General features: G+C 43.6%; 1 protein-coding gene across 3 annotated transcripts in view; it reads left to right on the top strand.

Moving 5' to 3' along the window:
• SNX10 (sorting nexin 10) overlaps positions 1-26,471 on the top strand; it is a 39,911-nt gene that overhangs the window by 5,686 nt on the left and 7,754 nt on the right. The window contains exons 2-5 of one of the 3 annotated variants that reach the window (XM_021714892.1): positions 9,467-9,576; positions 15,606-15,692; positions 21,348-21,448; positions 22,588-22,686. In XM_021714892.1, coding sequence (XP_021570567.1) covers positions 21,357-21,448; positions 22,588-22,686 — 191 coding nt within the window. In that variant the 5' untranslated portion in view covers positions 9,467-9,576; positions 15,606-15,692; positions 21,348-21,356. Of the gene's footprint in view, positions 1-9,466; positions 9,577-15,605; positions 15,693-21,347; positions 21,449-22,587; positions 22,687-26,471 lie in introns of those variants that run through there. The other 2 variants (XM_008062836.1, XM_021714893.1) reach the window with 2 other exon arrangements.

Genomic DNA, 26,471 nt, shown 5'->3' with positions numbered 1-26,471 from the left:
AAAGTCCACACAGTTGCCTGGGGCCTTACCTTCCCAGTGGCTTCAGTGTCTAGCACCTCCTGGGCCTCAGGCGATCTTCCACCTCATCGGCCTTAGTAGCTGGGACTATAGACTTGCACCACCATGCCCAGCTAATTTTTTTGTAGAGAAAAAGTCTCACTATGTTGCCTAGGCTGGTGTTGAACTCCTGGGCTCAAGCAGTCCTCCTGCCATAGCCTCCCAAAGTGCTGGGATTACAGGTATGAGCCACAGTGCCGGGTCAAGATATGGGCTTTTTCTCCTTCAAAATGTATGTACTTTATACTAGGTGTAACAGCAACTCGTGGGCTGTTATTGACACCTTAGTGACAAAAAATTTAATAGTTCTTTGGCAGGGAATACTTTGAGTGGAGCAGACCCAAGTGGTCCCAGGAGAGTTGCATGTGCTATGAGGACCCCAACACTGAGGGGGAGATGGAGCACCACAGGGAGGGATGGGAGAAATGTGCTACCATTTTGGATAGATAGGGGTAATATATGTTCAGGATGTGCTCATACTGATGGATGGCAACATTTTGGACTTGCTCTAAGAAGGCATGTTTTTGATAGTGGGAAACTGATTGGAAACTGACTGTCATGAACAAATACAGAACATCACCTGGTATCTTGTAACGCCAGGTACTTTAAAGGGAAGCAACAATACTAGACATTCTCCCACTTCCCACAATCTAAATTTGTTGTTCTCTCCCCCATGCCTTTCTTCTTCTCCTTTTCTTCCCTCCTTCCCTTCCCTTCTTCTCTTTGTTCCTTTTTCTCAGTCTCTGTTATACCCAGTTATTAAGTTGTCCTACTTGAAAAAATAGTTTTGTTTCCATAAGAGGCAATTTACAGTATTCTGTAAGAAAAGAGAAGCAGCTGGTAATATTATCCTCACAAACACACACCAGGTTTCAGAGAACGCTGCTCTCATTCTGAGCATTCCGTTTGTGTTATAGTTACTTTGAGGACTCTGATATATTTTCTGAGCCTGTCCTAAAGAAAGATCTTTCTTCTTTTATTTTTTTATTCTTCAAGATTTTAAAATAATTGTTCACTGCAGCACATTTTTGGAACAGTATACAGGAAAAAAATAAAAGTTTGGGCTATTTCTTTTCAACCTTTTTTTATACATATGTATGTGTCATTTTTAGAAGATGGAGATCTTATAGAATTTATAGCTTAATATCTCACTTTTCCAACTTAGCATTCTAACACATTTCAAAAAATACTTCACTGACTGTGATTAAATTAGAAGTAACTTAGAAAAAGAAAGAGACTGGTGAGTGCAGTGGCTAACGCCTATAATCCCAACATTTTGGGAGGCCAAGGCAGAGGATCACTTGAACCAAGGAGTTTGAGACCAGCCTGGGCAACAAAGTGAGACCTCAGCCTGGAATCCCAGCACTTTGGGAGGCCGAGGTGAGTGGATTGCCTGAGCCCGTGGGTTCGAGACCAACCCGGGTAACTTGGCGAGAGCTTGTCTCTACAATAAATCAAAAATTAGAGCTGGGCTCGATGGTTCAGCCTGTAATCCTGTGCCTTTGGGAGGCTGAGGGGAGTGGATTGCCTGAGCCCGCGGGTTTGAGATCCGCCTGGGCAACTTGGCGAGACCTCATCACTACAATAAAACAAAAAATTAGCTGGGCATGGTAGCGCGTGCCTCTAGTTCCAGCTACTTGGAAGGCTGAGGCGGAAAGACCGCTGGAGCCCAGCAGGAGAGGCTGCGGTGACTGGGAGCGGTCACTGCACTCCAGTCTGGGCGACAGAGTGAGACTCCAACTCAAAAAAAAAAAAAAAAAAAAGAAATTAGCCAGGCGTGGTAGCGCACGCCTGTAGTTCCGGCTACTTGGAAGACTGAGGCAGAAGGATGCCAGAGCCCAGCAGGCTGACGCTGGAATGGCCGTGAGTGTGCCATGGCACTCTAGCTTTGGTGACAGAGTGAGACTCCAACTTAAAACAAAAATACAAAAATTAGCCGGACACGGTGGCACACACCTGTAGTCCCAGCTAATCCAGAGGCTGAAGTGGTGGGAAGATCACTGGAGCCCAGGAAGTTAGGTCTGTGGTGAGCTGTGATTATGCCACTGCACTCCAGCCTGGGTGACAGATTGAGAGTCTCTCTCTCTCTCTCTCTCTGTATATATAATGTACATATATATAAAAGTCCTGGATAGGTGGACAAAAAAACCCTGGGAATCCAGTAGGAAGGGACTTCATTTTCTTTTTTTGTTTTTTTTTGTGTTTTTTTTTTGAGTTGGAGTCTCACTCAGTCGCCCAGACTGGAGTGCAGTGGCCGCTCCCGGCCACCGCAGCCTCGCCTGCTGGGCTCTGGCGATCCTTCCGCCTCAGCCTTCCTAGTAGCCGGAATTACAGGCGCGCACTACCATGTCCGGCTAATTTTTTTTTTTTGATTTATTGTAGAGATGAGGCCTCACCTGCCCAGGCGGGTCTCGAACCCGCGGGCTCAGGCAATCCACTCACCTCAGCCTCCCAACGTGCTGGGATTACAGGCTGAGCTACCGAGCCCGGCTGGGACTTCATTTTCATGGTGTCGTCATCTGTATTGTTGAAATTGTATCTCTCTTTAGCCTCATACATGTTTTACTTCTATAATAAAGAAAAATCTTACTTTTTAGTGTCAGATGAGTATTCAGATATCATCATGTGAACAGTATCAATACTGAACAAATGGTTAACATTTTCTTTTCGTTTTTCAGTTGGAGTCTCACTCTGTCACCCAGGTTGGAGTGCAGTGGCATGCTCATGGCCACCACAGCCTCGATCTGCTGGGCTCAGGCCATCCTTCCACTTTAGCCTTCCAAGTAGCTGGAACTACAGGCGTGTGCCACCACGCCTGGCTAACTTTTTGATTTATTGTAGAGAGGAGGTCTCACCAAGCTGCCCACCCATGGACTCAGGCAATCCTCTCACCTCGACCTCCCAAAGTGCTTGGATTATAAGCGTGAGCTACTGTGCCTGGCCCGGTTAACATTTTCAGATCCATATTTCTGACTTCCTTGCACTTAAAAGTAACACTTTTTTCCCCCCATGGAGCAGTCTGCTTGGGATAACCTCTCACTCTTTCTTTTACTTTTTTGTTAAGTTTTAACTTTTTATTATGAAATTTCAACCATGCACAAAGTATACAGGAGTGGTGTAGTCCCTGTAGTTCCAGCTATTTGGGAGGCTGAATCAGGAGGATCGCTTGAGCTCAGGGGTTAAGGGCTGCAGTGAGCTATGGTTGTACCTGTGAATAGCCACTGCACTCCAGCCTGTACAGCGCAATGAGACCCTGCCTCTTAAAAACAACAAAAAACTCCCATGTACCCATCCCCCAGCTTCCACAATTTACTAACGCTTTATTAACTCATGGCCACACCATCCCCCCAACCCCAACCTATGTCCTGCTGCCCCACATTGAATTCTTTGGCAACAAATTCTAGACATTGTATAATTTCATCTGTAAATATTTCAGTATGCATTTCTAACAAATGATCTTTTGAAAAAATGAACCACATTGTCACACCTTAAATAATTAAACAAGTCTTTCATTATCATAAAATATTAAGCGTTCAAATTTCCCTGATTATTTTGAAAAAAAAAATTTCTGTAGTTGGTTGTTCTAATTATGATTCAAATAAGGACCACACATTGCATTTGGTTAAAGTCTTTAATTCTCCCTTTTCCCACCTTTGGAATTTATTTGTTAAAGAAACTGCATCTTTTGCTTTGCAGAGATTTTCATGTTCTGGATCCTGCTGATTGCATCCTTGTGGTTGTAGTTAACAACACAGGTTGCCAATTACTTCTTGTTGCAAAAAATGAGGGTTTTTTTCCTCCTACACTTTTCCTAATGTGTTTTGAGATACAAAAAGGTAGCTCTCCCTGATTTTGGACACTACTTGTGTAAAGAAACCTGCAACATCATGAACATTATAAGTCATGCAAAAGACAGGTCTACCCAAAACTCATCCACAGTTATTTATTCTGATGTAATAAAAACTTAAAAAAAAATCATCACTGAAAACCATCAGCCAGGTGTGGTGGCTCACACCTGTAATCCCAGCACTTTGGGAGGCCAAGGCAAGAGGATTGCCTGAGACCTGAGGTTTGAGACCAGCTTGGGCAACATGGTGAGACCTCGTCTCTACAATAAGTCAAAAAATTAGCTGGGCATGGTGGCGCATGCCTATAGTTCCAGCTACTTGGAAGGCTGAGGCAGAAGGATTGCCTGAGCCCAGCAAGTCAGGCTGTGGTAGCTATGAGTGTGCCACTGCCTTCCAGCCTGGGTGACAGAGTGAGACTCCAACTAAATTTGCCCCCTCTGCAAAAAAAAAAAAAACAACCAGAGGATAACATTTAAACACACTCTAAGCCATAAAGTGGCAAGTAATGTCTTTTGTCGTTTGTCTTTTAGGTTATTTGTCATAATTTATGAGGAAAGTTACTTGACACATTTCGTCTACCTTTCAACCTTGTTATTTGTAAAGAATGTAGTGTATGAAATAGTCTAGATTTTAGTTGTGAGATTATTATGTGGGGATTTTGACTGGAACTCTGGTCATTGAGACACTGGTAATACATTCTATAATCTTTAGTTGTGTAGAAAAGTGCCTAGCACATAGTTGGTACACAATATATTTTAATTGAGTGAATGAATGAATGAGTGTCCAGTTTATGTATATACACAAGTGAAACAGTATTTTATTTAAAATTTTTTTTTTTATTTTGAAGATGTGGGGTACAATTCAAGGTAAGATATACAAATGTTCATTATGCAGGTAACCTTGTTGATGAGGTGTGTCCCTCCCTTCCCTGGCAGTTTCCCACTACTTCCAATCCCTTTCTTATAGTATTATGATAATTGTTCAAGGTTTGCTTATGAGTGAGAACATGTGGTACTCAGTTCTTTGTTTCTGTTATAGATCACTGAGTATTATAGACTTTAAGTCCATCTAAGTTGCTGCAAAGTTCATAATTTTGTCCTTCTTTATGGTTGTGTAATATTCCATCGTGTATATGTACCACATTTTTAAAATCCAGTCCTCTTTCAATGGGCACCATGTTTTTGCTATTGTAAATAATTCTGCAGTAAACATGCGTGTGCAGGTGTCTTTTTCATAGAGTGATTTGAGTTCTTCCAGGTATATTCCCAGTAGGGAGATTGCGGGGTCATATGAAAGAAACAGTACTTTAGAATAGGGGAAAAAAGTCCCAAGAAGGAAGAACAAATTGAAAAAGGTTTTCATTTTTGTGATGGAAAATTCTCATCAAAGCTAGGAAAACTAGCCGGGCTCGGTGGCTCAGCCTGTAATCCTGTGCCTTTGGGAGGCTGAGGTGAGTGGATTGCCTGAGCCCGCGGGTTCGAGACCTACCTGGGCAGCAAGACCTCATCTCTACAATAAATCAAAAAATCAGCCGGGCGTGGTAGCGCATGCCTGTAATTCCAGCTACTAGGAAGGCTGAGGCGGAAGAATCGCCGGAGCCCAGCAGGCGAGGATGCGGTGGACGGGAGCGGCCACTGCACTCCAGTCTGGGTGACCGAGTGAGACTTCAACTTAAAAAAAAAAAAAAAAAAAAAAGCTAGGAAAAATTAATATTCACCTAATACCTGTAGATGCTGCTTTATTAGCTTTTGTCTTTATTCATCTTTTGTAATCTAAGTAAATACTTTAATATTTAATGCCTACCCATCTTTATTGTACCAACAAGATTAAAGCTAGGCTGTGAAGGAAAATCTAAAGAGCACGCCTATCGCCGGGTTCGGTGACTCAGCCCGCGCTTTTGGGAGGCTGAGGTGAGTGGATTGCCTGAGCCCGTGGGTTCAAGACCCACCCGGGCAACTTGGTGAGACCTCTTCTCTACAATAAATCAAAAAATTAGCTGGGCGTGGTAGCTCTCGCCTATAGTTCCAGCTACTAGGAAGGCTGAGGCGGAAGGATCGCCGGAGCCCAGCAGGCCGAGGCTGCGGTGGCCGGGAGCGGCCACTGCACTCCAGTCTGGGCGATGGAGTGAGACTCCAACTCAAAAAAAAAAAAAAGTAGTGATAACACTGGAAAGTGTAATAGGCGTATGCAATGTATTATTTTGGTGTTAATTGCACTTCCCTAATGGCCAGTGATGCTGAGCATCTTTCTATGTGCTTGTTTGCCATCTGTGTGTTCTCTGGTAAAATGTCTCTTGCCTGTTTTCTAATGGAATTTTTTTTAAATGCTAAAATTTAAAAAAATATATTCTGGATGCATTTTCTCTGCAAAAAAAAAAAAAAATTATTTTTTTCTTTTTTTGAATTGGAGTCTCACTCTGTTGCCCAGGCTGGATTCAGTGACACAGTCACAGTTCACTGCAGCCTCCAACTCCTGGACTCAAGCAGTCCACCCTCCTCAGCATCCCCAGTAGCTAGGACTATATACGTGTGCTAATTTAAAAAATTTTTTTGTGGAGACGAGGTCTCACTATGTTGCCTAGACATGTCTTGAACTCCTAGGTTCAAGCAATCTTTCAGTTTTGTCATCCCAAAATGCTGGGATTGCAGGTGTGAGCCACCATGCCTGGCCTGCAAATATTTTCTGACTGTCTGTAATTTTTCTTTTCAACTTTCTCACACGGTCTTTGCAGAGCAAAGGTTTTTAGGTTTGGTGAAGCCCACTTTATCACTTTTTCCTTTTGGCATCAAGTCAAAGAACTCTTCACCTAGTTCGAGGCCCTAAAGAAGTTCTCTTATTAATATTTTTAAAATAAAAATTTTATAGTTTTATGTTTTACATTTAAGTCTGTGCTCCATTTTGAGTTAAATTTTGTAAAAGTGCAAAGTTTAGGCCAAAGCTAGTTTTTTGGCTTGTAGATGTTCAGTTGTTCCAGAACCATTTGTCGAGAAAGCTTTAACTCTTTCATTGAATTCTGTTTTGCACTTTTGTCAAAAATCAGTTGGGCATATTTTGTGTAGGCTGTTTCCTAGGTTTTCTTTTCCATTCTGTTGGTTTACGTTTCTCTTCGTTTGCCACCACCTCACTGTCTTGGCTACCATAGCCTTAAAACCGGTAAGAGGAATTCCTCCCACTTTATTCTTTTTCAGAATTGTTTTGGCTATTATAAGAATAAGCCCATCAATGTTTTCCAAAAATTTTGCTGGGATTTTTATAGGAATTGTGTTCAACATATGGATCGATTTGGGGAGATTTTATCTTTTGACCATGTTGGGTCTTCCAATTTAGACCTTAGTATTTCTCTTCTTTGATTTCTTTCAAAGACATCCTATAACTTTCAGCATATAGAACCTGTACACCTTTAAAAAATGTTCTTTAAAAAAAAAGTTCTTTGTAAACCAGATGTGGTGGCTCAAGCCTGTAATCCCAGCACTTTGGGAGGCTGAGGCAAGAGGATTCCCTGAGTCCAGGGGTTTGAGACCATCCTGGGCAGCTTGGTGAGACCTCTTCTCTACAATAAATCAAAACATTAGCTGAGCATGGTGGCACGTCCCTGTAGTTCCAGCTACTTGGAAGGTGGAAGATTGTTTGAGCCCAGCAGTTTGAAGCTGTGGTGACTGTGAGCATGCTACTGCACTCCAGCCTGAGCGACAGAGTGAGACTCCAACTCAAAAAAAAAAGAAAGAGAGAATAAAAAATGTTCTTTGGAATAAACTTCTTAGTTTTCAAACGTTTGTTACTTCTTTTTAAACATTTTTTGACATCTGAGAAACGTCTTCAGACATTTAATATGCATTTACTTTGTGCTAGTATTATGCTTGTTGATAGAAATTCAGAAATGAAATACCAAGCTTTGAGAGGTAGAGGGACAGATTTTCAGAAGATCATGGTTTTTTTTTTTTTTTTGAGTTGGAGTTTCACTGTATGGCCCAGACTGGAGTGCAGTGGCCGCTCCCTACCACCGCAGCCTCAACCTGCTGGGCTCCGGTGATCCTTCCACCTCAACCTTCCGAGTAGCCGGAATTACAGGCATGCGCTACCACGCCCGGCTGATTTTTTGATTTATTGTAGAGATGAGGTCTTGCTGCCCAGGCGGGTCTCGAACCTGCGGGCTCAGGCAATCCCCTCACCTCAGCCTCCCAAAGGCGCGGGATTACAGGCTGAGCCACCGAACCCGGCTAAGATCATGGTTTTAAAACTGTTATTTTAGCTAATAGGAAGGCAGAACAATTTTCCATCTCCAAAACAATGCAATTACAGTGAAACTGGCAATTACCCAATACTTATTGCTAAAAGAACCTCTAGATAGAATGTGTTTGAGAGCATAGGCTTTGGAACAAGGCAGACCTGAGCTTGAAACCCAGCTCAGCCTTACTAGTCATTTGACTCTGGGCCAGTTGCTTAAGCTTTAGAAGCCTCCTTTTTTTTTTTTAAATCTGTAAAATGGGATGAGAATACACTGAGCTCTTAGGATCACTGTAAAGATTGAAGGAAAACATCTGTAAAGCAGTGCATTGCCTGGCACTATCAATTCAGCTGTTTTTATTACTAATTTCATCTCACATCAGGGCTAAGGAAAAAAAAAAAGACAAGGTTGAAATGGATAATGGTTGAACCTGGGGCAGGGTGAGGGAAAACAGGGTACATGGAAGTCGAAGGGTGATTATTAGAAGAGAACACAGGAATTAGATCTTCAAGGAGTCTAGCTGTCTGTCTTTCTTCAGAAGTCTGCTTTCACATGGAGAACGGGAAGGACGGTTAGTTTAAATTTTTAATTCTACTCTGCCTGGCTTTTTCTTTCATACTAGATATAGTCATTAGGCCCAAGAAGTCATTAAAGTATTTAATAAGGTTATTAAATTGACTAACTGCGCTGCTGGAGCAATTTTCATAGGAAATCCATATGGTTCTAGGTAAGGGGCTCTGAGCTGTCCTCTGTGGCTGACAGGCTGTCAACATTCCTTTGAAGGATGGTGGCCAGTGTCGTGAGGGATGCGTCTAATTAAGAGCTTATAGGTGAGCCTTGGCTTCCTGGGTGTGCTATTTGTAGCTGGGAGTACGGTGAAGCTTCACTAATTCCTACTAATTGCAGGGCAGAGGAGGTGAGGCCCATCTGAATTATAGAATATTTTAAAATAAATGTACTTTTATGACTTTCAAGTACATATTTTAACTCCAACTAGGCTAACGAATGGTTGCTTGGTACAGGTCTTAGGGGACTGAGTTACTGAAGCCATCAGAATGATTTTTCAATTATTTCTGTGTAAATAGGTGTTTTGGAGTTCTTGAGGTTGCTGGAAAACAGTTCATCCTCATGGATCTTAAACATTGCTCTTGCGTCCCTGTGTTGTTAATTGGCATACCCTTAGAGGAAGGGGTTTGTTAAATTAAGATAAACTTTAGACCAGCTGCTAAATAACTTATCATTAATTCATTGAGCCCAAGGAACCACGTGGATGTTTTTATTTCAACTGAAGTTTGAACTCCGTCTTTTCCTGAAAGTGATTTGTTTATTCCTGCAGGCATTGATTTGTTCATTATATGATATTAATGGAATGCCAGGCACTCAAGTCCCATAAGACAGCCTAAGCTGCCCCCCAGGAGCTTAGTGTCTGTTGGAGGAGGCCTCCAGGCAACTGCGGGACAGCACAGCAGGGTGTGATGAGCAGGGACTGTGCCAAGAGGCATTAGGGTCTCAGAGGAAGGCCCAGCAAGTCAGATCGGGTGAATCTGAGGAGGATTTCCAGGAGTGGTGTCTGAGTTGCATTTGAAAAATGGATTTAGCCAGGCTTGGTGGCTCAGCCTGTAATCCCGCGCCTTTGGGAGGCTGAGGTGAGTGGATTGCCTGAGCCTGTGGGTTCGAGACCCGCCTGGGCCGCGAGACCTCATCTCTACAATAAATCAAAAAATTAGCCAGGCGTGGTAGTGCGCGCCTGTAGTTCCAGTTACTCGGAAGGCTGAGGCGGAAGGATCGCTGGAGCCCAGCAGGTCGAGGCTGCGGTGGCCGGGAGCGGCCACTGCACTCCACTCTGAGCGACAGAGTGAGACTCCAACTAAAAAAAAAAAAAAAAAAAAAAAATGAATTTGGGCACGGCTCATGCCTATAATCCCAGCACTTTGGGAAGCCAAGATGAGAGGATTGCCTGAGTCAATGGGTTCAAGACCAGCCTGGGCAACTTGGCAGGACGTCACCTCTACATCAAAAATTAGTCAGCCGTGGCGGCCCGTGCCTATAGTTCCATTTTTTGGAAGGCTGAGGAGAATGGATTGCCTGTGCCCAGCAGGTTGAGGCTGCGTGGCTGTGAGTGTACTACTGTCCTCTAGCCTGGGCGACAGAGTGAGACTCTGACTAAAAAAAAAAAAAGGCATAATTAGCCAGACACGGTGGCTCACGCCTATAATACCAGCACTTTGGGAGGCTAGGCAAGAGGATTGGCTGAGCCTGTGGGTTTGAGACCAGCCTGGGCAACATGGTGAGACCTCGTCTCTAAAATAAATCAAAAAAATTAGCTGGGCTTGGTGGCACATGCCTGTAGTTCCAGTTTCTTGGAAGACTGAGGTGGAAGGATCACCTGAGCCCAGCAGGTCGAGGCTGTGGTGGCCGTGAGCAGCGTGCCATTGCACTCTAGCCTGGGTGACAGAGTGAGATTCTGACTCAAAAAAAAAAAAAAGAAAAGAAAAGAAAAAAAAGAAAAATGCATTGGGGTTAGCAAAAAATGGTAGAAGAAAAAAGAAAAGATAAAAGGAAAAAAAAGTAGCATATGGACAGCAGTCCAGGCAGAAAGAAGAGCATATTCAAAGGCATGGAAGTGAGAAATGATATGTTGTGTGTGGGGATCTAAGCTTGCCCTTTGAAGATAAGTAGAGTGAGATCCTGAAAGGCTGTATTGTCAAGCTGAGAATTTGAACTTGACCTTGAGGTTATGGGGCAGCTTTTGAAGGACTGTCAGCAGGGAAGCAACACCCTGAGATGTGTGTTTTGGAGCCATCCTTGTCTTGGTGTGGGTGCACTGAAGATAGTCCAGAGGTCAGTGAGCAGCTTTTGCATTCATGTTGGGCAAGAGGGCCTTGAACCAAGGCAGCAGCAGAGGGAGGAGAGTTGTGGGGGCTTCGAAGAAGAGTGAGTGTGAAGGACTTGGTCTGCGTGGATTTGGGGGGTGAGTCAGAGAAGTCTGGGGGAGCTGGGTTTCTGGCTGGGATTGATGGGGATGCTCTTCACTGGGATGGAGAGCAGGATGATGTGGGAAGGATGTGGGCCTCGAGTGCTCATGGGACTTGTAGGTGGATCAGGCTGGAGACATGGGAGAGATGCCTGGGCTGGCATGGAGCAGGGGGTGGGAATCACCAGTGCACACGGGGTGTTGAAAGTGTTTGGATGAGGTCACCCTAGAATTGTGACAAAGAGCAGCAGCCAAGGATGGCTCCCAGAGGCAAGCAACGTCGCAGGGAGTCAAGAAGGAAGAAAAGTTGGCATCCACAAGAGGATAGCAATACTCAGCGCTCCAACCAAGTTAAAGACTTTCACGGTTGAAAAAAATAATTGAAGTCTCAGTGCCATGGTGAATTTTGAGGGTGCATTTAAAATGCACTGACAGGGCGCGGTGGCTCAACCTGTAATCCCAGCACTTTGGGAGGCCAAGGTGAGAGGATTGCTTGAGCCCAGGGGTTTGAGACCAGCCTGGGCAACTTAGTGAGACCTTTTCTGTACAATAAATCACAAAAACCTAGCCGGGCATGGTGGCTTGAGTCTGTAGTTCCAGCACTTGGAAGGCTGAGGTGGAAGGATTGCCTAAGCCCAGGAGGCTGAGACTGCAGTGGCTGTGAGCATGCCACTCGCACTCTAGTCTGGGTGGCAAGAATGAGACTCCAACTCAAAAAACTCAAAAAAAAAAAAAAAAATGCATTGCTGTGTTCTTAGAAGACATTTTTCCCCCTAGCATGGTTTAAAAATATGTATTAAACATACCCTTCCCTAATTAAAGATTAGACTTAATGACTGATAATGATGGCAGAGTCTGAGAATTCCAACCCACTGAGATGAGGAAAATAGAGACTTGACCATAATTTGTCATTGTGTTGTCCATTCCTTCTACACATATTATGAAGTGCCTGCTCTGAGCAAGGACTGTGACATGGTTAGGCTACTCTGCCTTTTGCTGAAGAACGATCCTGTATACATATATTTGTGTGTGTGTATTCAGCATTTCTTAATTGCTTAATGCCAGTTAATGTGCCAGGCACTCAGTCGTTTGTTTTTTTTTTTGAGTCAGAGTCTCACTCTGTCACCCAGGCTGGAGTGCAGTGGCACGCCCACAGCCACTGCAGACTCCACCTGCTGGGCTCAGGTGATCCTTCCGCCTCAGCCTTCCAAGTAGCTGGAACCACAGGCACGCACCACCACACTTGGCTAATTTTTAAATTTTTGTTGAGATGAGGTCTCGTCAAGTTGCCCAGGCTGGTCTCAAACCCCTGGGCTCAGGCAGTCCTCTTACCACTGCCTCCCAAAATGCTGGGATTACAGGTGTGAGTCACTGAGCCCGGCCTAGGCACTCAGTCTTACAAAGCAACCTATGCTGTCATACAGGAGCTCAGCATCTTACATGACCTCACTGCTTTTGGTTGATAGGCATTTTTCTTTCTGTCTAATAATACTTTCTATTCATGTGTCTCTTGGTGAAAATTTTCCCATTGCTTTCACCAGTATTTTATAATTTGATCCACCTAGCAAACAGCTGGAATAGGTTGGACAGGCATGGTTCCATTTTTCCAGATGTGAAAACTGAGACTCAGTGAATAAGTTTCTCATTTAGAAAGTAGGTGAGCCAGAATTTAGCCCGTCTTGTGACTATAAATTCAGTGTTCTTTCCATGAAAAGGGACCTGCCGCTAAAAGTTTGTGTGTTAGTAACTGGGCAATCACCAACAGGAAAAAAAAAAAGCCCTGTTTTAATCTTTTTTTCCCCCAGAACTAGTTGTCATTACTACTATCATCAACTAATATGTTGAGTGGTCAGGGGTATGTGGCATTGTAGTAACTGTGGATTTTATAGTTTTAATTCAGAAACCTTTTCAAATTTTTACTTATTTATTTAGAGACAGGATCTTGCTCTGTCACCCAGGCTGTAGTGCAGTGGCATGATCATGACTCACCGCAACCTTGAATTCCTGGCCTCAAGCAAGCTTCCCACCACAGCCTCCTGAGTAGCTGGGACTCCAGGAGCATGCCACCATGCTGGGCTGTTTTTATTTTTTGTAGAGATGAGGTATCACTATGTTGCTCAGGCTTGTCTGGGACTCTTGGGCTCAAGTGATTCTCCTGCCTCAGCCTCCGAAAGTGCTGGGATTACAAGTGTGAGCCCCTGCACCTGACCCATTACCTTTTTAAAAAAATCACGAATTTGGGCCAGGCGCGGTGGCTCAGCCCGTAATCCCAGCACTTTGGGAGGCAGAAGTGAGAGGATTGCCTGAGTCCATGGGTTCGAGACCAGTCTGGGTAACTTGGTGAGACCTTGTCTCTACAATAAATCAAAAACTTAGCCGAGCTTGGTGGCGCATGCATGTAGTTCCAGCTACTTGGAAGGCTGAGGCAGAAGGATCGCCTGAGTCCAGTAGGTCAAGGCTGCGGTGGCTGTGAGCGTGCCACTGCACTCCATCCTGGGTAACAGAGTGAGACTCCAACTCAAAAAAAATAAATAAATAAAATAAAAAATCACGAATTTGTAGCAAGTTGACAAATGTGTTTCCTGATTTTTCATTTTCGTGCCATCTGTGTAATGCCCACTATTTCAGTATCAGGTGCATGTCTTCTGCTGTTCATGTGGAATACTAAGCTGCTGGAAATTGTTAATTTCCCTTTTTGATATATCCAGGAACTTCTGCCTCTTCAGTGGAAAAGTAGAGCTGCAGCACCTTCTGAGGGAGCGTGGCCCGCATGTGACCTGGTGACTGAGAGCCATCCTGGAGTCTGTCTGAAAGGGGGCAGGATGACCTGGGCTTCTCTTGTCACCTCTGCTTCCTTGCTCAGAGTGAAGGCAGGCTGACTTCCCTCCTGGGCATTGTACCCGGAGCCCACACTACTTTAGGAGCCTATCAAAGTATTTTGATTCCTTTTAAAATCAGAAAAATAAAATCAACTCCCAGGTTAAATAAAAGGTTTTGTTGGACGTGGTGGCTCACGCCTGTCATCCCAGCACTTTGGGAGGCAGAAGCGAGAGGATTGCCTGAGTCCACGGGCTCAAGACCAGCCTGGGCAACATGGCGAGACCTTGTCTCTACAATAAATCAAAAAATTAAGCCGGTGTGATGGCACATGCCTGTAGTTCCAACTACTTGGAAGGCTGAGGCAGAAGGATTGCCTGAGCCCAGCAGGTCGAGGCTGTGGTGGCTGTGAGCGTGCCACTGCTCTCCAGCCAGGGCAACTCAAAACAAAACAAGAAAAGGTTTTAATATATGTTATTAATATATTCATCTTTATTTCATTGTAGTTTAAACTATGCCTTTTAATTTTTTGTGTGGAGGAAAGGACCCATGAAGGCAGAAGTTCCTAGGTCTTGTGAAAGTCAGGATGCAGCCTGAGCATGTGTGTAGGGTTGGGACTGAGGCCGGGTGATGTGGTCTACTCTGGATTCCTGGTTGTCTCTCCTATTCCTAATCTATTAGTCTTTCTGTTTATTGAATCTTGGGTGATTGGTTGGTTGATTGATTCTAGGAACTGTGGGTATGTGAAAAGTTCTATAAGAGAATGAGTTTAACACACACACACACGTGTGCACACAGAGTGACAGGAGACAGAAGTGGAAAGCCTGGCGTCCAGGGTATTGCTTTTGTTTCCATCTCTAGGCAGGGTCTGCTTTATCCCTGAGGCTGTGGTGAGCTGTGATTGTACCACTGTACTCCAACCTGGGCTACAGAGTGAGACTGACTCAAACAACAAAAAAAAAATTAATAAAATAAAATAAGTGTTGTTTAAAATTTTATCCTGTATTTCCTATTCTTATTATCTTTACAAAGGAAGAAAATTATCTACTGTATATGATTTCTTTATCTTTTTAACCTATAGCACAAAAATATCATGATAAAATAATAATATATGGGCAGGACATTTTAAAAAGACAAGCATTGTATAAAGGAAGGTGTTCATCTTTCTATTAATAAATTATTACTGCTTATTCTCATGAGGCTGGGTTGCACTCACAAAGTCAATGTCAACACTCATTGCTTACTTTTCACATGCCCTTTGCTACCCTTTCTTATTTGTGTTCCAGGAAGTTATTTACCAGACTGAGCCCTGGTATTACTTTAGAGAGATAAAGAAAGTAAGAAATGATCACTTTTAACATTTGAGAAAAATGTGAACCTATGTTTCATGACTAAAAATTTTAAAAAATACCTCTAGAATTTACTTTGGCTTCAGATAACTTGTAAAACTATCCAGAAGTGCACCCTACTCTGTTTTGCATTTTCAAAATTTCATTTGTTGCAAAAGTGTTTTCTGGACTTGCCCATGGTGCCTGATTCATTGACTTGACTTCTTGTTTTTTAAAGGCTGACCACTGAAATGAAGCTCATTTCAGTTTCGTTTTAGCACAGTCGTTTCTCTCTGCTCTTTCCAGTCCGACTTGCAGTTCTGAAACATATTTCTTTGTTTATGATGCCGTTACAGGAATTTGTAAGTGTCTGGGTTCGAGATCCTAGGATTCAGAAGGAGGACTTCTGGCATTCTTACATTGACTATGAGATATGTATTCATGTAAGTATGTAGTCAGTAGTCAATAGAAATAGTAATTTGTAGGTAGCATACAGATCATGGGATACTATGATCTACCTAAAATTAAAATTTGTAAACGTGTTCCTAATTTAAATAACTGAACTTGAATATTGGCAAATAATGCTTACATCTTAAATGAAAGTAGTTAGGTGGTTCCTAAAGTTGAAAAATGATTTACTTGAATCCCCTACTGTAACTTTGGTAATATTAATATTGTAGTGTTTATTGCAGGTATGAAGATGTGTGTACAGCAAAGATTCAGGACTAAAGATTATTTACAGCTCATTAATGACTTCATGATCTGCTATGACATATTTCTGGTTGATTATAATGCCTAATAAATCTCAGGTTTTGAGAGGACATAGAGTTCTCTGGAAAAGAGATGTGTAGTGTTTTTTATATAGACTCAAAGTAGGAAATGAATACATGCAATTAATCTGCAATTAATTTGTCTAGATTCTGAGTAATGAATGTGATGAGTAAACAACTGGAAATGACATACTTTTGCTCGAATATTTCTGTATCATAATCTCTTGAACAATGTTGTATGTTATGTGGCCTTCTGTGGTCATCTTGAGCAAGGGTCAGCAAACTTTTTCTGTAAAGGTAGCAAAAGTCTTCAGTCTTGTGGGCCAGCATTGTTTCTATTGAGATGACTGGTTCCTGTTGTAAGGGGAAAGCAGCCAAAGCTGGTTTGTCCATGAATAGCTGAATTGTTTTCCAATAAAACTTTGTTTGCAAAGACAGGTGGCAGACCTGATTTGGTCCTCAGGCTATCATTTTGGCCCCTGCTCTTGAAGATAGTCACTTTTTGCATCTAAACCAGATATGCATCAGATGCAAACTAAATCAGTTCAAACTTGGGAGCAATGAGACTTCATAGCACAAGTGAAGAAAAATTTAGCTATCATGTATTCTTCCCAGTGTGAATAGCTAAATTGGTAGACTGGACACCCAAACAGCTGCATAAAACCTTTGTTTTTTTGTTTCTCTCCTTTCTTCCGTTTTTTCTTTCAAGGTTTCACAACTTGGAATATTAACAAAGTCAAAACTCAGAACCGCTTTTTTAGTTGGGTGGCAGGCTGTTGCCAGGAAATGCCACTTATTTGGATTGCATTTTGGTTTCATTCAAGCTCACACTAGAGTTGCATTCTGTGTAGAAAATGATAAGCATATAAGAAAAAGCATTTGAAGTGAACTGAAGTTCTCTAGTTGTCTTTTGACTTTCTCTAAAAAAAAATTGTGTGAGTACTCACCACACACTTTATGATACGCATGAAATGTCATTGTTCTCCTGGGTTAATGAAAGCATGGGTTCTTCTCTGCTATGTAAACAGTGGTGTGAATTTAGAAATCTCCATGTGGGGCCAGGAGTGCTGGGCTCCACAAATATTATTCGATGGTGTCCCAGTGCTTCCCTGAAATGCTCATCAATTAACAATGGATACGTCTTTGAATCGCAGAAAAAGCAACCAGACCAGGTGGGGGAGCTTCATCAGTTAGTGAACTCAGCATAGTGTAACCCTGGGGAGGCCGCCTCTATCTGTTGTACAATTTGCCAGAGGCCAGCTCCGGGGGGTTCACGGGGACCTGAGAAGGAGGCGTGATGAGGTGAGGGAAGGAAGAGTCGTGACCAGAGTTTCTTTTAGGCACTCTGGCACTGAAGCACACCAGTGCTGATTTATTTATGTCATAATTTTTGGCACACACTTAGCAGAAAGTTAACAGTAAAGGAAAAAATTAACAATCAAAACATATCGAAACGATTGTATGATGTACTAATGATTTTACAATTCTGATAATTATACGGTTTAATAATGTCTACATATAAGAAATTAGCTGTTCTTGGAAGTGGTAACTTATTAAAAGGGCAAGGTTAATATTAGTCAAAAGGTTAGCAAGTGGAAAGTAAAACTTATGCTTTATAAAGGTAAATAGTCTATATAGATATAAAGGTGTTAGGCATATAACTTTTATATAGTTTTAATTTAAAGGTTGCTGTCTGTGATGAGGCAGTGTCTATATTTATTTATATATACCAATCATTTTACTTTTTACTAAGTACTGACCTTTTTGGGTTTTAGAAAGCAGGCACCAAGGGGGCCCACTGCGTTTTATTTTTTCCCCATAAAGATAAGTTTTTTTATTTAACATGTCTTTCACCTATCCAGACTTTTCTAACCATATTATCATCATATGTACCTGTATAAGGTAGTGGAGGGTCAAGCCATTCTAAGTTTTGTATACTACTCTTTCCTCTAGATACCCACCAAATTCTACCATTCATATTATAACCTATATGGGGGCCTGCTCTAACAGTTGGCAAGGGTTTGTGATATTGTTTCCAAGCTTTAAACTTGTGACTACTCTGGTGTTGTTTGTATGGCTTAATTGTGTTTGCTTTAGTTTGTACCTCAGTTTCTGTCATTTCTCGATACCATAGTTTTAACATAAAGTAGAACAGTTAAAAGTACACTTCTTCACAGTAGGTTTTGGAGTAATTGGTTGGGTCATTGTGACCCGTTGTGTTGCTATTTGCATTTCCTAAGGCATGGCCAATGGTGAAGCATTAACTGCTTTATTATTGAACAATATAATGGAAACAAATAGGCGACCATGAGTCACAGGACATTCATGTAGAACTTTCCTCAAGACTTTCCGTGGGGCTTTGCCACACACACGGATCCCTTCTGGGGCTTTGCCTTTCAGAAGGGTGTCTTCATTCGGTTCCCATGCTGAGTCCTGGACTGTCATGGCCTCCGCCATTTGAAACATTAGCTGCTTTATTATTAACATTATAGATGCTGTAATCCATAACTTTAGTCACAGCATTCTTTCCCAAGGGGAGATTTAAGCATATTATTCCTGTAAGGCATAAGCATAACAATATAATGGGAACAAACAGGCGACCATGAGTCACAGGACATTCATGTAGAACTTTCCTGAAGACTTTCCATGGGGCTTTGCCACGTACACGGATCCCTTCTGGGGCTTTGCCTTCCAGAAGGGTGTCTTCATTCGGTTCCCATGCTGAGTCTTGGATTGTCATGGCCTCCGCCAACAATTAAAAGTGAACTGGAGGCTAGGAATCTCTCATTGGCCCCTCTTAGATGCTGCTCCCATAGGACTTTGGCGTAACTCTTAAATTAACCTCCAGGGAGATGTTATCAGGGGACTCTGACATCTTAACATTCACTTGGAATTTTAACCTAGGAGACTCTGGAGCTGGCAGGCCATTCTCTGTCCTCTCCTGAGCCTGTCCTGCAAATGAGGGACTTGGGGGGCCTCAGTCTGGCGTAGGTCCCATGTTTAGTTATTGTTAGCCACGATGATTTGAGCAGAGAAATTAAAGGGAGTGACAGTCCACCCTGTCCTCACCCGAGATGCCAGGAGTCCCTTGCAGGGGTCTCCAGGGAGTGGGTACTGAGAAGATGCCTGCTCGAGCCTTGTTAGGGCACTGATTCTGGTGTGACACAGTCTGCTGGCTTAGTTCCCATGGAGCACACTAAAGTGAGGCCCTGGTGTGCTCTGAAATCTACCCTCAGAATATTACCTTCCATCGTGTTTGCCACCACATCGTCAATGTTAGTGAAGATTTAGAGCAGTGGCTACTTTGGGGGCGTGTCTCTTAACTTGCCTGCATGCTTCACCTTAGAAAGTCTATGAATACCGGGAACTGTGCCATATATTTCATGGGAACAGTTTAGGACCTAATGCACGTAATTACGTAGATTTCCCCAGGAAAACAATTCTTGGGCTTAAGTGGTAGAATAATAACTTGAAATAGTACAAATCTTGGGAGCCAAAAAAAAAAAAAATTGTTTGTCATTGGCAATGAAGATTACAAAACAGAATTTTGAAACAAATATAAAAAATAGAGATATTCTTCTTTTCAAAAACCAGGAGATGCAAAGACTTGCTGGCCTCCGGCTTTCCGCCAGGAGAGTATTTACTCCACCTGGGGTTTACCCAGAGGAGACCCTTAGCCTAGGGTGGGCACTCTACAGGTGACTTTTTCCAAGTGTGTCTCTGGGCACCCAGAAAGAAACCAACACTTAGTAACCAATAATAATATTGAAGATAACATTTGCCAAGTGCTTGCAACCGCCCTGAGAACTACATATGTGTTAGTTCATCCAGTTTCAGTACTTAGGAAATGGAAGTTTGTTTGTTTGTTTGTTTTTGAGTCAGAGTCTCACTCTGTTACCCAGGCTGGAGTACAGTGGTACACTCACAGCCACTACAGACTCGACCTGCTGGGCTCAGGTGATCCTTCCGCATCAGCCTTCCAAGTGGCTGGAGCTACAGGCATACACCACCAAGCCCAGATAATTTTCTGATTTATTGTAGAGGTGAGGGCTTGTGAAGTTGCCCAGGCTGGTCTCGAACCCATGGGCTCAGGTAATCCTGTCACCTCGGCCTCCCAAAGTACCGGGATTATAGGCATGAGCCACTGCACCTGGCCTTAAGAAACAGAAGTTTAAGTGACTTGTCCTGTGGCAGAGCCAGGACTGGAATTTCTGTATGCCGGTCCCCTACACCAGATATTAGTCCCCAGGCATGATTGCTGCTCTCTGACTCTGATCACACACCCTCTCATGTCTAGTAGAGAAGGGAAGTGCTGTTCTCTAGTTTAAAGGTGATTTCAGGATTCCTGGTGATTTATGTAACCTTCAGGGATGGCCATGTCGTGAAGCTGATGACTTCTGTGATGTCTTTTAAAAGGCTGTGGGAAGGTGTCTCTAATTCTCAAAGCCTCCTCCAGCACATGGATGGTGGTATTTTTTTTAAGTAAAAAAAAGAAAAAAATTTTTTTGAGTTGAGGATCTCACTCTGTCACCTGGCTAGAGTGCAGTGGCACCATCACAGCCACGGCAGCCTCGACCTGCTGGGTTCAGGTGATCATTCTGCCTCAGCCTTCCAAGTAGCTGGAACTACAGATGCATGCCACCATGCCCGGCTAATTTTTTTAAGTTCAAAAAAGAATTCTTTTTTGAGTTGAGGATCTCACTCTGTCACCTGGCTAAGATGCAGTGGCATAATCCAGCTCATCACAACCTCAAACTCCTGGGCTGAAGTGATTCTCCCACCTCAGCCTCCCAAGTAGCGGAGATTCCTGGTGCTCACTACCATGCCTGGCTAATGTTCTTTTTTTTTTTTTGGTAGAAGGTGAGATCTTGCTATGTTGCCCAGGTTGGTCTTGAGCTCCTGGGCGCAAGCAATCCTCCTGCCTCAGCCTCCCAAAGTGCTGGGATTACCAGCGGACTGCTCCTGGCCAGGGGATGGTATTAAAATGCAACGGAAGACCCTGAGCTCTTCTGGGTAATTTATACTTTAGGATTTGTTTATTTCTTATGATTTATCCTGGAAAGCAGTGCTGATAGGTGAGCCAGAGGCTCCTTCAGGACTCAGGGAGTGGCCAGGTCATGCCTCACTCAGGCCATCCTGGCTGTCTCCTGGGCTATGTTGGTGGGTCATGTGGAGACATTTCAGGGTACTGGCATTAAGGGTGAATATATTTTTGGTAGTTTAAATCCTATTTAGAATGAATATTGGGACTATATTGTGAGTTACAGATATAAGAAAGACATTTTTTCCCCCTTGGTGAGGCTTATATTTTTCTATTTTTCTCTACAGACGAATAGCATGTGTTTTACCATGAAAACATCCTGTGTACGAAGAAGATACAGAGAATTTGTGTGGCTCAGACAGAGGCTTCAAAGTAATGCATTGCTGGTGTAAGTAATTTATTATTTATTTATTTTTATTTTAAATAAAGAAATATAGTTTATTTAGAAAGTAAATTAGAGAAGAGAGAAAGAGAAACGAGAGAAGAGATTTACCTCTCCAAGGTAGGAGAGGGAGCCAAAGCTTAGGAATCTGGCGGCCACAGCTCAAAGAGCACATGGCCAGACCATAGCTTAGCAGAACAATGGCCGTATAAGTGATTTTTTAAGACAGTATATTAAGAAGACTTTACTATGGCTGGGCTCGGTGGCTCAGCCTGTAATCCCGTGCCTTTGGGAGGCTGAGGTGAGTGGATTGCCTGAGCCCGCGGGTTCGAGACCTGCCTGGGCAGCGAGACCTCATCTCTACAATAAATCAAAAAATCAGTGGTAGCGCATGCCTGTAATTCCGGCTACTTGGAAGGCTGAGGCGGAAGGATCGCCGGAGCCCAGCAGGTCGAGGCTGTGGTGGCCGGGAGCGGCCACTGCACTCCAGTCTGGGCGACAGAGTGAGACTCCAACTCAAAAACAAACAAACAAAAAACAAAGAAGACTTTACTATTATATTCAATATTTAAAAATTGATGTGCATTAAGATATATAAGACATGAAGGATTTTATGACTGTCTTCTTGATGACATTATATAGCTTTAGTTAGTTTTGTGGCTACTGCACCCGAATTAAAAATGTATCACTTGAGACTGGGCGTGGTAGCCCACGCCTGTAATTCTAGAACTTTGGGAGATTGAGGTGGGCAGATTGCTTGAAGCCAGAAGTCCAAGACCAGCTTGGGCAACATAGTGAGACTCCCCTCCTACTCTGTCCCTACAAAAATACAAAATATTAAAAATTAAAAAAAGAAGTCCATGAGGGAGCATGTGTCAGTGTTCAAAAGTTAAAAAAAAAAAAAAGTATTACTTGAATTTCACCAACTTTTCTGGATCTTGACCATGGAAGACTTTAGGAATGTTTAAAGATGTGTTTTAAGTCGATTTCCTCATACCCTTATTATATAACTATATAATAATAACTATATAGTAGTTGTGTGATAATTATCATCTGCATAATTTGCCTTCCCTTCGAGAATTTCTGTAACGAGATCACCTTGATTTGATCATTTAAAAATGTTTTTCTTTTTTCTTTCTCTTAAGAGAACTGCCAGAACTTCCGTCTAAAAACCTGTTTTTCAACATGAACAATCGCCAGCACGTGGATCAGCGTCGCCAGGGTTTAGAAGATTTCCTCAGAAAGTAAGTACACAAACGCCGGTGTCCAGACAGGGGTGTGAGCAAAGGGCTTTTCTGTTACTGTTACTGGTCCCAGAATGCTAATCACGGGCCGCAGAGCCCCGCTCAGGAGTTCATTTCCTATGCTAGAGCGCCATCTTGTGGCTGATAGCATATTTGGGAACAAGTCTTCTAGAAAGAAAACAATGAACGAATTGAGTTAGATAATAAACATGTGGTCCTTTGAGCTTTAAAGCAGATGCAAATTACTTGGGAGTTTAGCTGACAAAAGTAAAACTTTCCAGGAAACAAATGTGCCTAATTATAAAATGGCACTTGCTTTTCTTTTCTTTTTGAGTCGGAATCTCACTCCATCGCCCAGGCTGGAGTGCAGTGGCACGCTCACGGCCACCCCAGCGTCGACCTGCTGGGCTCCGGCGATCCTTCCGCCTCACCCTTCCAAGTAGCCGAACTACAGGCGCGAGCCATTACAGCCGGCTAATTTTTTGATTTATTGTAGAGATGAAGCCTCTCCAAGGTGCTCAGGCTGGTCTCGAATCCATGGGCTCAATCCTCTCACCTCGGCTTCCCAAATTGCTGGGACTTTAGTTGTGAGCCACCGCGCCCGGCTTTTTTTTTTTTTTTTTGAGTTGGTGTCTCACTCTGTCACCCAGGCTGGAGTGCAGTGGCATGCTCACGGCCACCTCGGCCTTGACCTGCTGGGCTCAGGTAACCCTTCTGCCTGAGCTTTCCAAGTAGCTGGAACTACAGGTGCACACCAGCACGCCCAGCTAAATTTTTTTTTTTTTTTTTATCGTGGAGATGAGGTCTGGCCATGTTGCCCAGACTGGTCTCGAACCCGTGGGCTCGGGCAATCTTCTCACCTCCGCCTGCCAATGGGCTGCAGTTACAGGAGTGAGCCACTGTGCCTGCCTGGCCATTAGGAGCATTTTAATGCTCCTAGACATGAAGTAGCTTGCTTTTCTGAGTTCCCATTTTATATATAAATAAGGAAATAGGCCGAGTTGCCTGACTACTAGGTAGTGGCAGGGCGTAATCTTCTGAACACTCATTCTTTTTCTAGTAGCTTCACGATCTGAAGGGATCTCCTTTTGCATTCACTAAGTAGGATCTTAGCGCTAACCGGGAATAATAGACTGCCTTCTTCCCACTTGGCTTGCTCATAAAGGGCCTGGGTATTAGGTATGCACGTGAATATTAATATTGGTTTCTTCAGATTGACATACAGTGCCTTTCCTTTGAATGTGTCCTAGAGACATACAGAAAGACCCAAGGTCATAATTTGAAGGAGAGTGGGGAATGGAAGTGAAGCCAGAGGAATAGAAATGATAAGAGACCATTAGCAGAGCCAAGTCCTGTGATCACAGTAGCATTTTCTTGGAGAATCACAGGCATGACAGAACAGACTTGGTCAAGTCTTTCCTACCCTTTCCCTTTGAAGACAGCTTTGATGTTAATTTCTCTATGGGGTCCCAGGGGCTGATGGCCTTCCTCTTAAGACACAGTCCCTACAGCCTGAGTTTGCAGAGCTGCCTGTCACTCTAGGTGCTGGCCTTGGGGAGCTGTGGCCTGGCCATCATTGGAGAGGCCTGGGCCAGGCAGCTGAGTCCCACTGTTCCTGCCAGCACTTCTGGAGAGAAGTCTCCTTATTTCAGGTCAAGAGACAGCATGTATCTCTGAATTTCTGTTGCTAGTTAAGCACCAGGCGTGTGTTTTTGACCAGGAATTACCTCATTGTTTTGACCGCTACCTTTCCATTCACAGTTGATCCACCGAAATTAATGTCCCAGTGAGTGTCCTGCAGCCACAGTGGGGTTATGTATGTGGCAGGTTATTATTATTATTATTTTTTGAGTGGGAGTCTCACTTTGTCACCCAGGCTGGAGTGCAGTGGCGCACCCACGGCCGCCTCAGCTTTGATCTCCTGGGTTCAGGCAGTCCTTCCACCTCAGCCTTCCAAGTAGCTGGAACTACAGGCACGTGCTATCATGTCCAACTTATTTTTTGATTTATTATAGTGATGAGGTCTTGCCAAGTTGCCCAGGCTGGTCTCGAACCACTGGGCTCAGGCAATCTTCTCGCCTCTGCTTCCTAAAGTGCTGGAATTGTAGGTGTGAGCCACTGCACTCGGCCAGTGCCAGGTTTTTTTGTGCACTGTATCGTTTGACTGTCTATTGTCTATATTTGACACAGATGTCATAGTGGAAAATGTCCTGGTGCAGAAACTCGGGGAGCTGTGTTCCAGTCTCCTGGAATCATAGTTCCTGACTTTTTTCTAGTTATGTGACCTTGGAACAGTCACTTAATTCTTTTGGGCCTAGATTTGCTGTACACTAGAATAATATAACTCAAATATTACTGACCTCGCTGAGTGAGTGTGTCTTTCAGGCGATGGCTCAGAAAGGACCCTTAAAACTATGCATAATCCTCAATTCAGCAGATATTAAGTGACTGCTTTGGGCCAGGCCGTGTACTAGCGCTTCAGGACTGCACAGAACCAACACCAGTCTTGCCCTCATGAAGATTCCATTCTAGTAGGAAAGCCCAATATGGTACATATCATTTGTTCCACTGGTATGTGGACATTTGTCTCCAAGCAAATGAGTTTCACTTTTTTTTTTTGAGTCAGGATCTCACTCTGTTTTACAGACTGGAGTGCACTGGTGTAATCACAGCTCACTCATAGCCTCAACCTCCTAGGCTAAACAGATCCTCCTTCCTCAGCCTCCCTAGTAGCTGAGATTACACGCATGGTACCATGTGTGCTTAAGTTTTTGATTATTTGTAGAAATAAGGCCTAGGCTGGTCTCAAACTTGGGTTCAAGCAATTCTCTGGCCTCGGCCTCCCAGAGTGCTGGGATTGCAGGCGTGAGCCACTGCGCCTGAGTTTCACTTTAAGAATGAAACCTAATCCTTCTGCATGGTTTGAATCTGAAAGGAGCAAGGAGTCTAATACTGCAAGGGTGGCTTCAGGCCTGACCTGAGCTCTGTGACCCTCGCGATTCCTCAGCTGCTGTTGCAAGCTCTTCTGTTCTTTGCTCAGTCTGTGTAGAAGCAGCCACCTTCCATGTCTTTGCCCCGGCATCCCCTACCCCCACCCAGCCCATGCCCACTTTGGAAAACTGTATGCGATGCGTATCCAACTTAGCACCATGTCTTGGCCCTGGCTTGATGGCATCTGAGGCTCCATTGATTACGCATTCAGCAGGGCCACCAGCCAACAGCCTGTGCCTTGTTTGTAGAGGGACTTCAGGAACCATAGCATTTTTTTTTTTTTTGAGTAGGAGTCTCACTCTGTCACCCAGATTGGAGTGCAGTGGCCACTCCCGGCCACCACAGCCTCAACCTGCTGGACTCAGGCGATCCTTCCACCTCAGTCTTCCAAGCAGCTGGAACTACAGGCGCGCACTACCATGCCCAGCTAATTTTTTTTTTTTTTTATTGTAGAGATGAGGTCTCGCCACGTTTCACAGGCGGATCTCGAACCCGTGGGCTCAGGCAATCCACTCACCTCAGCCTCCCCAAGCGAGGGATTACAGGCTGAGCCACTGAACCCGGCTAGCATGTATTTTTAAAACCTGGTTTTTGACTGGGCATGGTGGCTCACGCCTATAATCCCAGCACTTTGGGAGGTCAAGGTGAGAGAACTGCTTGAGCCCAGGGGTTTGAGACCATCCTGGGCAACTTTGCAAGATCTCATCTCTACAATAAATCAGAAAATTAGCCAGGCATGGTGGTGCATGCCTGTAGTTCCAGCTACTTGTAAGGCTGAGGTGGAAGGATCACCT

This window comes from Carlito syrichta, unplaced genomic scaffold, assembly GCF_000164805.1.
Source record: "Carlito syrichta isolate Samal-C Ts95f unplaced genomic scaffold, Tarsius_syrichta-2.0.1 Scaffold305867, whole genome shotgun sequence".
In the NCBI taxonomy this organism is placed as follows: domain Eukaryota; kingdom Metazoa; phylum Chordata; class Mammalia; order Primates; family Tarsiidae; genus Carlito; species Carlito syrichta.
This window is presented reverse-complemented; position numbering and strand designations above follow the sequence as displayed.